The sequence below is a fragment of the Camponotus vicinus genome, unplaced genomic scaffold, assembly GCF_025532165.1.
Source record: "Camponotus vicinus isolate PSW18456_S1 unplaced genomic scaffold, iyCamVici1.0 SCAF_13, whole genome shotgun sequence".
Lineage (NCBI taxonomy): Eukaryota > Metazoa > Arthropoda > Insecta > Hymenoptera > Formicidae > Camponotus > Camponotus vicinus.
Window position 1 is genome coordinate 6,217,429 of NW_028141949.1, and position 10,773 is coordinate 6,228,201.

General features: G+C 38.7%; 1 protein-coding gene across 2 annotated transcripts in view; it reads right to left on the reverse strand.

The window, feature by feature from the left end:
- Trim9 (E3 ubiquitin-protein ligase Trim9) overlaps positions 1-10,758 on the reverse strand; it is a 94,263-nt gene extending 83,505 nt beyond the window's left edge. Inside the window, exons 1-3 of one of the 2 annotated variants that reach the window (XM_083086565.1) lie at positions 10,581-10,758; positions 5,332-6,173; positions 840-1,115 (exon numbers count right to left, since the gene is read on the reverse strand). In XM_083086565.1, coding sequence (XP_082942691.1) covers positions 840-1,115; positions 5,332-5,823 — 768 coding nt within the window. In that variant the 5' untranslated portion in view covers positions 5,824-6,173; positions 10,581-10,758. Of the gene's footprint in view, positions 1-839; positions 1,116-5,331; positions 6,889-10,580 lie in introns of those variants that run through there. The other variant, XM_083086566.1, reaches the window with a different exon arrangement.
- Positions 10,759-10,773: the final 15 nt, after the last annotated feature.

Genomic DNA, 10,773 nt, shown 5'->3' on the forward strand with positions numbered 1-10,773 from the left:
TGTGACGGCTTTATATACGCAACGACAGGTAATTATTGTACATCTAATCGCGCAGTTACTAATTAATACGTAATTACGAATAATTACGCGCACCATATTTTACACGCATTTAATTATACTACAATTTCAACGATAGATACGCAAATACGCCGGGCATGATTGATTAGCATAATGGCAATGTATTTTTAATCGCTGATTCCGCTAAATGATTGTCGCGCAAATAGAAACAGCAAATCGCCCCGCAAAATGCACGCAAACAATAGGAGAACAACGCGGAAACTAGGCAGAAAACTATAGCGTTCGAAACTTATCGAAGTGCGTATAATACATACGGTGGATTGAAACTCGATTATTGGTCATGTTAACGGGCTTGGCACCGCATCATCTATTATTTTCGGATTTTGCCCACGCGAGGCTACGCACATAAATTACGCGCCGAAGTTCATCATCAAATATACATGTATTATCGCGTCGCGTATTTTGCCAGCACATCGTTCTTCCGAGGTAAAATCTATGGTAATCGCTGGTACCTCCCTCCGACGCGATATCCACGTTTGAGGTCCCGATATTGTGTATTTGACCGCGATCGAGGATACTAATATGCGTTATTTAATCACGCGTTTTTTTAGGTGAAATTTATTCATTTATTTTTTTCTCCTTCCTCTCTATCTTTCTTATATTCTCTCTCTACATTCTAAGAAGAACCTCTTTCGGTCAGATCTATCCTTCTTTCCAAAGTATTTATTAAAAAATAAAAAGTCTAGTATTTATTAAAAAATAAAAAATCGTGCCTTTGTGAAGATTTTTCAAAATTATTTGCGAGGTAAAAGCGCGCTTACCTTTTGCGCTTTGCAAGCAGCGGCCAATGGCAGGACGTCGTGAGGATGAGCGGCGTGACGATCACGAAGACACAGGGCGCATATCGCGATTTTGCAAAGGGCACAATAGAGGGTCACCGCCTCGCCGTTGTGATCGTTGCAGACCGGCGTATTTTCGGGTCGGGATCCCTTGCCTCCGTTCGATTGCCAGCTGCCTCTCGGTGGTCCCAGATTGTGAGTCGCCAGCGGGCCCCTCTTCGGATGACAGGACTCTCTGCAGGCGTCGCAGTATAAAACCTGAAAGAAGAATAATCGATCTTCGTGAGAAATGTTAAAAAAATTGGGGAGAGAAGAGAACGATTGATTCCCGAATCGATATTTACAATATTGAAAGCTTAGGAGAAAAAGAGCTATAAAAAAATATGATAATGTTTGAAATATTTTCATTTTTTTACATTTTTATTAAATATTGAATGAACAATCGTACTTATAGATGCATTGTAAAAATTTTCTTAATTTTGTTTTGACCCATTAAATATTTGATCAAACTTATATATAATTATACAACATAAATACAAATTTAAATTTGTTAATAATTATTAACTTGGAGAATATTTGTTTTCTTTCGGAGAACAATTTCTTTTTAAAAACAAAAATATGAAGGTGATATATATTGGCTTCATCCTAATATCATAGAATAATAAATATTTTCAATATAAATTTCCGCAAATAAATATATAAATTTACATTATATTTAAATAAACATATAACACATAAATTTTCGAAATACATGTATTATTAATAGATAAACGATATATTATGTTCGTTAGTTAAATCAATTAATTATTATCGCGATATTCATACGTATCATTTATCGTTAATCAATCACGCGCATCGATAATCGTTAATTGTCATTACAGAAAATGATTAGTATATCTATAATAATATTTCTCGAACAATTGACACAATGTTTATCGAAGAATATAAGAACAGGAAGAACCACAAAACTATAATTTAATTAAATGTGCGCGAATTGATAATCGCTAATTATAATATCTCTGAAAAATGATTACGTTTCGAGATGACAAAAACGGAGCGACTCGCGAAACCATCTGCTCGACTCGAATCTCGTCGTGTGAATGACAAGGCAAAGACAGATTAGGAATCTCGCTGCTTGAAGGTCAGGCTCGCTGTAAACAAACAGTGCGTCACGAAATACGAGCGCCGAATTTTGCGGCACGCTGTTGTTTACATACCGTGGCCTTGTCATTCACACAATGCGACTCGAATAGACAGTATCACGAGGCGCTCTATCTTTGTACTATCTCGAAAGGCGATCGTTTTTCATAATTACTTTAATTAATGATTTCTCGCGCGTTTATTAATCGTAACTTTGTACTGTATTTTGTTCTCGCAATTTCGCGATATAATAACGCGCGTGTTGTGTGTGCGTGCGATTAACGTCGAGAGAATCTTGTTGATACATCAATCGTGTTTTACTGATTACGCGCGATCGTAATTAACCGTGTTTCCGTGAGTGAATGCCATGAAGGAGCAACAAATGTTGAACGGGAGAGAAGGAGAAAGAGGTCCGGGATTGTATCGGGCTACAGCGGAACAATTAGAAAGGTGAGCAATTTATAATTTATTTCAATATTTTAATTTATCATTTGTAAAACTCATTATTCATTTATTTTCGCGCTAGTTGATTCATTTCGAATAATTATATAATTATATAATATATAAAATAATTTCAAATAATTATATAATATTATAAAATATTCTCTTTCTTCAAATTTTATTTTAATAAATATTTAAAATATTTATAAAATATTGATAATAATTATGCAAATATATATTAACAAATTTTGAAAAATTGATTTTCGTACAAAACAGTCGTATAATGATTAAGACATTATAAAACATTATTATAACATGTACATAAAATTCAAATTTAATGAAATAATAAGAGAGAAATAAAAACAATAGCATAGGACAATATTGTTCGGTATCAATAATATTCCTCGCTCGCTTTCGATATTTCCTTTCCGGAAATAATATCATTTCGGTTATCAACAACCGAGGCATTGTCGTCGATCACGAATATGTTGCCGGCGACGAGTGAAACTGCGCTACATCGATTCTCTCTGTCTCTCTTTTTTTTTACCACCCAACGAGAAGCGACCGGCGCGGCGAGAATGTAAAATCACAGAAAAAATATCCGCCACTTGTCGCGGCGTGATACAACAGAGAGAGGGTTGAAAATGAAATTTAACACTTCGGAGAAAAGCGAGCAAGTGGGTGGCGAGACGAGGGTATGCGATTGGCGTGCATGTTGGTCGCGCAACGAGATATTTCATGCGACGCGACACTCCGAAACGCGGTAACTCGATCTTTTCAAACGGAACAGCGAGCAATATACAATCGCTCTTTTCGCGAGTGCTATGTAGTGACGATTTTTGCGGATATATCGTGCAAACATTTTGTGCGCGCCCGGAATTGACAATCGTCCGAAAAATATTGGCTCTTATTTTTTTCACACGTAAAAAGAACTAAATCTAGAAAATGACGTAATAACAAATACTAAACCTTTTATCTACGCAAAGGAAATCGAAAATATAAAAATTTCTTTAGAAAATAAAATAACTAAATTATAACAGTTTTCATTTTACACTATTTTCTTGCACATTATTTAGCACGATTTTCGTCAAAGTAGAGTTGGTTATTCAATAAAATAACATTTTATTTTTGTGATTTGTGAGGAAGGAGTGTATATAAATTTATCGTTCAAATTTGCCTGAAAGTACCTTTTTTTATAAACAATCCTGATATTTTTGTTCAATATAAAATTAAGTCATATTTAATTATGGAATTTAAATAAAAATTTTTTATATATGTCTGCGGCAACATCATAGGATTTTTTTCGTTCTGGATTTCGCCGTCAATAAAACCTCCGTCTTTCTAGCACGACGCCTATAATGCTCGATATTAATACCGATAACGATATAGATGTGGCTCTTGTAGATGAGAGAGGCTCTAGTGCTTATACCGCGAAGAGAAAAGTTATGAAGTGGACTTCAGGGAAGAACGAGGGGGAGTTAACGAGCATCCTCTGGATGAGGAAAGCACACAAGAGAAATAAACACGGCTGATGCCACGATCGTTAAGAATGGTAGCCCTGGGAACTTTTTCTGATCTTACCGGCATGGTAGAAGTTTTCATAGCGAGCGAGCGAGTTAAAGTATCAGGACAGAAATGTCGGGGCGGGGGGAAATTACGAGAGACGAATTAAACATCATCATCCTACGGAAATAGTTTTATATTCTGCTAAAATGCTATACGTTCTCTCTCACCAAATGTTATTATAATACAAAGGCTATTAGATGATTTAACAATAATTGCTGTGATATATTTCTATCTATAAATTTACGGTTGTTCAAGAATTTCACAATTAAAAATACAACTTGCTCTTTACAGTACGCGTTACGTTCAGTTTCACATTTTTAAGCAAATCTTTTTGCGCAGCAAAGATTTTTTTTCTTTTTTCTTTCAACTCTTTGACGAGGGGAGAGTTCCCTACAGAACCGCACGAGCGGGAAAATGAGAATAACAAAAAGTTTACACGGATGTCACAGTATGTGGCCTCTTGTTTGATCCGAGACTAGAGATACATATTTCTAAAGATAGAATTACAAATAGAGAAAACTCGCGTGGAACCGCAAAGTCCACGACGCTCAAAAAGAACTGATGAGCAAAAAATAGCATTATTGTATTTTATCATAAAAACAAGCTTACCATGTTATATTTCAAATATGAAGCAAATAACCGTTATTATTATAAATTTTTTTTAAATTTAGTCATTATAAAACTTCAATGTTATTAAACTTTTTTTGAAAATATTAATAAAAAATTTGCTGCAAGAAAATACATATTAAATCTTTGATTATGGTACATACAAAAAAAAATTTTGTCTCAAATTTTCATCAAATTAGAGATCTAATTGACATACTATTTAAACATATTCAAAATAGATATAAAACAAATAATAACAATGTTATAAATTAATGCAGTTTCTATTAAATTAAACAGTTTCTATTCGAATATTTACTTGAAATTTACTCGCTATTACTTTAGAGTTCTCAATCCTAGCTAGACGTATATTCGCAATCAGTTAAAGCGAAGCTAAATCAACATTGCCCACAAACCCAATTTATTTCTTCCAACTCGAGGATAATTGTTAAACTAGGAATACTCAATCTTATACGCCATACATCCTTTTTCACGACAACTATTACTAAACTTATTCAACCCCAATTACTCATCAAAGTTGCAATCTCCCCCTAATCTCTGGCGCGAGATTCCAATGTCGCCTGGGAAATTCTCCGCGCTCGCCGCATGATAATGCGCTCTACATCAGTTTCCACAAATCCCCGGTGTGCATCAAACACCGTGCATATACCTCCGATTATACACCCCCGATAAATACACCCCCGTTTGACATAATCAGGCTAACCTCGCACTGCTCGCACGCGACGGTGGCGTCGCGCGGTTCCCCCTCGCACATCTGGCACTGTAGCCGCGCGTTCCGCGATTCCTGATACTTGTCAACGATGTGCTGCATCGCCCAATACTTGGGCAGGTTGTGGGCGCCGCCCTCGTCGAAGTAGACGGTCTTCTGGCAGACGGGGCACGAGAGACAGAGGGTGCCTCCGGACGGCGGGAAGCCGCCCCCGTTGCCCGGGGTGCCGACGTAGCTGCCCGGTCGCGAGCTCGTGGACGTGCTGCTGCAAACCACGCCGGAGTCGGTCTCCGATAAGATGGACAGCTTATCGGCCTCCTGATCGGAGCCGGGCGCGTTGGACGAGTCGGCGGTGGATTCCGGCGGCGAGTCCGGAGGCGCCTGCAGGTTCACGGCGCAGGCCAGGCACAAGGCGTGCCAGCAGGGTAACAGCACCGGCTCCACGAACAGCTCCTTACAGTTGGGGCACCGCAGCTCGTCCTCCATCGCGGATGCACCGGTGGCTCGCCGTCTGGCGATCGGCCGGGATTCCGTGAAGGATTCCTCGTGGATCCTCTCGAGCCGCGGCAGCTCGGATCGTCTCGATCGGGTCTGCAGGGTTCCTCCCTCAGGATGGCAGGCGACGCGACGTTGCGGCCGCGTCGATGGTCTCGATCGATCCCCCTCCGCCTCGCTTCGTCGGCGATCGAACCCGCGAAATGCGCTGCGAAGGATACGAATGCAGAGTGAACGGAGGTATTTGAATTCCTCGCTGCGCTTTCTCGGGGATTCCGCTGCCGATTACTTCGATGCGCCGTCAACAAGTTCGCTCGATGCCTCCTTCCTCGCGGGATGATCTATCGGAAAAGCGCTCGTCATCAGAATCCGATTATGCTTTCAGAGCTGAAGAGAGATCGCACTTTCATAGTCTGACACAATAACACGATAATAAAGAGTCTGCGTGGAGCTTCTTTAGAAGATTTCTCTTCAATGCGATATAAATCAAGAGATGTAAACTCTCTCAATTGTAAACCGAACAAGAAATTCGATGTTCCCTATCAATTATCAATCGATCTTTTAACAATCGCACACGCTTCCTGATCTCATCACTATGGTAATCCCATTGAATTCCACACTTGGATCATGCGCGGTCGATCTCGATCGCGCTAAAAAAAAGATCCTTTGATCCTTCGATTCACCGGCGTGCTCGCTGGTGACCCATCGCGCGTTCAGGAACACAACGCACACCTCTATTAGGGCTAGTGGCGAACAGAGGAAATTCTTTCACGCTTCAGCGGGAACGTGTCACCTGTCGATCGCGCGCATCGCGGGCCTTTCGCATCTTCCGCTAAGAACGCGCGTCCGTCGTCCCTTCCTTCGACTCCGCGTACGAGAGCTCGAGGATCTCGTTGACGAGACTGCGTCTGTTGGCTTTGACAACTCGGAGCACGTACTTACACACGCGACACACGCATTTGCCGCCCTCGCTCGAGCTCGTGAGCGCCGAGAGACCACGCTTGGCAGGGAACAGCACGCAACCTGGAAGCCGTCACCGGGTTGACTGACTCCCGGCGTCGAGTCAAAGAACCGTCGCGCATCGCGGCCACGCACGCTCAGGAGCGTGACCGTAAGGGGGGAGAGAGGTGCCCTACGGAAGGCAGGGGTTCCCAAACTTGTCCCTCGTGTTTTCTTTCTCACATCTCGCTGTCAAAAGACCTACGACAAGTATCCGCACACTCTTGTAAATTTAAGTTGAAGGCTGTCATGTAAAAAAAAGAATGTTTTAATGTCAACAGTGCTAAGCAAGAAGCAGTTTTTCTAAGCGGTATTCAAAAATCTAGAAAATATATTCTTTGTCAAAAAACACGCGACAAATTTCCATAGATTAAAATTGAAGGCACAACGTCCAAAAAAAGAATATTTAAATGTCAATGGTATTAAAGCAAGGGGCAGTTTTTCTAAACGATGTATTTAGAAAAATGTAGAAAATATATTCTGTTTATTTTGCGTGTTATGTGTAATCTCAGGTGGTATTATCTGTATTATATATATATCTGTATTACATAATGCTATCTCGGCCTTGGTATATAAAGAGTGTATTTTTGTCAACAAGTATTATACGTTTAAACAAATTTCTGATGGATGTAATATAAATAATATAATTATCTAACATCAAAGTATTCATTTATCTATACATATATGTTTTGTCTTATTCATTCTCGACTTGGAAAATTTCTTTCTTCCTAAGACTGATTTTCGCATAGCTATATTATTGCGAAATTATTCACGCTGCATGAAACCGGTTTCACGCTCTGAACGCATATCTCAGGGACGCGCCTACGTGAGGTATATCGTTGTATCGAGGCCATTCGAGAACCAAGTACACAGATTTTATCTAAAGCAGATTTATAAGTATCTGAGAATATCTGCTAACACGTTAATACAGCCAATTACAGTAATGGTTATATTTTTAATTTTTTACGACCGATATAATAATTTTATATTTTTAATCTTTTTGGTTATATTTTTTTTCACTTTCTATAACTTTAAGAGAAGAATTATATATACATTTTATACTTTAATTCTCATATACAACATAAACAATTTAAAGAGTTTCAATGTCTAGTTCAAAGAAAATTTTAATCGAATTTACCTCTTTTGAAACTAAGAGACAGTAACTCGAATGAAAATTTAAGCCATTCTTCAACACCATTCGTCGCCGCCGAGATCACCTTGGTGGGAAAGAACAGAGAAGAAACTTGCAGAGGATATCTGCAATAACTTCTTACAAGTAACTTAACGACAGTACCGTCTTGCGACAAGGATATCTCGCTGTACGAGATAATAAAACAAGAAAGATACAGCGCGCGAGATCTATCGCGCTTAGGATGGACGAGGGATTCCGGTTCTCGGAGGAGAGGATCGGGACAATGAACATAGAGGGTTTTGGGAAAGGGCAGGGATTCGACGCGATATAATAGCGTACACACCAGGTGCGGCTCGTTCCGCGCGCGGAAAGTGCAGCCGGCCGCGTGATTGGCCGCGTTATACGACTCTTCGACCCAAAACTTTTCTTCCTTAATCAAACTGTCGGATTCGCGCTCGTTCGCGCGGGGTGAACGGCCACGAAGAAGGCGAGCGGGCCAACTTCCGTGAAATTCTGCTATAAGCGCATAGACCCTTCCCCCTCCCCCCCGTTCGCTTATCCACCCCCCCTCCCCCTCCCCCCTCCGCCCCACCCTCCCCCGTCCGCGGAATGGGATAACGAAACTTGCCGCTAATATCGCGAAACCGCTCCACGGATCACCGCGGCATCGAAATTGTTTGCCGGGCATCGTGCCAGTGCTATTAAGCGATCGTTTATTTATATCTTTCCTCGGACCCGCGTGGGCGTTCCCACCTTCAAAATAATGCTCCTGATACTCCTGAGCCTACGGATTATTGATGGCGGGATTAAGGGCGCTGCTTAGAAAGCGAGAGGTGCATTTGGGGCAGTGAAATATTAACACGTACGATATAAGTTGGTGCTTTATGAAGATCGTGCGTTCGATCCACAGATTCTAATAAAGATTTTTTGAGATGAATTTTCTCTCGATAAAAAATTATATATTCGACCGATGTAATAATTTTCTCAGTCGCGAAATATTATATGAAAATTGTTTTAAAATTTTTAGCGCGATGGAAGTATGTTACGTGGAACGAAACGCTTATGGACGCTCAACTTTAAGTACGAGCAATGCAAGCAGATGGGGATTTTTTGTCGCCTATATTCTTCTAGCAGTTAAGCATAACGCGAATTCTACGTTATCTCTCGGAGATATTGTATCGGTTCCTTTACTGATGTGATAAATTGGATTACGTCTGCCATGTAACTGACAATTACTCTTCAACCATACGATCGTACGACTTTGCACGCGTTCATACATCCTGTGCGCACGAGGAACTAAGAAATGTGGACATAGTCATTTATCATCGCGAGAAACCTCGGCGAAACAATATCTACCGTGTCATCGTCGTCGTCGTTTCTTTCGAACCTACGTGTAACGAGAACTCGCACGGATACGAGGTCAACGAGTGTTATATCGAGGTTCATATGTTATTAGAAAGATATCATTGATGTAGCAATAAATAAAATAATATTTGTGACCGCGTATATTGAAAATCTTCCTTAGAAATTTATAATTTTGCAAATTTATTTTATTTTATAATAAAATATATGTAAATTTATAAATAAATAAATATATAAATATATATACACATATATAATAAATTATATAATAAATTTATATACATTTATATATAAATATAAATACATAAATTGATTTTAATATATATTTTATAAATTTATATAATTATACACAAATTTATATAAAATATTATGTACGTTTTTCTATTTTAAAAAATTCTCGAAAAATTATTCTCTAAAAATAAATATTAAAATTAAATATTAAATACATATTTAATATAAATATTAAAATTATTCTATAAAAGATATAAAATTTGACGACGTAAAATACGATACGGGATAAAGGATGAAAAAGAAGGAAAATATTATTGATAATGTACTATAAAAGCTATTATAATAGTGCGCCGTGGTTTACGTGCTAATTGACCTTTATGATTCTATGTAAATGGACTTGTTTGTCAAGAAGCGAAACGACGCGGTCATTTGTCACCTGGAAAAAAAGACGTTTCGAAACCATCGCGTCGACCTCGATCACTTGCGAGTGCGCGATGTTTTTACAGCCCGTACTCTCGTCTCTATTTAAAGGCTGTATTTAACAGTAAGAACGCGTATCACTTCATGTCTAACGCGAAACGCCTATTCTGCGTTTTATTATTTATTGATAACGCCTATTCTGCGTGTTATTATTTATTGACATAAATAATTACATTTGATATCGAACATAAATGGAAAATACATGTTAACAATTTTCCTTTTCATTTTTATTTACCGATAAACTTTATGCTAAATATCATTCAATTACTGTAATATGCGATTAACTGAAAATGTAGGCCATATTAATGTTTTATAAGCTACGTCGCCATCTTATTTTTCTGTGCGCGAGAATAGATTAATATCAGATTATTATTGATTTATTTGCAGAAATCAAATATCAGCTACAATTATTATAATATCGGAATTATTCTTGTCAGCTGCATATATTATATTCTCTGACTTCAAAATTGGAAGAAATACTTATAGAGAAGAGGTTTGCAGCTAAAAGTAATAACCTAAATTGAGGAAATATCTGAAAACTTACTTAAGCGTGCTCCGGCTTCAACCTGGACATTTATCACTAATCACTCACTAATCATTCACTAATACTATACATTATGCACTACGAGAGACGCAAATAAACTAACGAATGCTTGTTATTTACACGAATAAATTTCGTTTTCACACGATATAGAAACAAACGCGGCGCGAACGAGCGAGTAACTGAAATTTTGAAA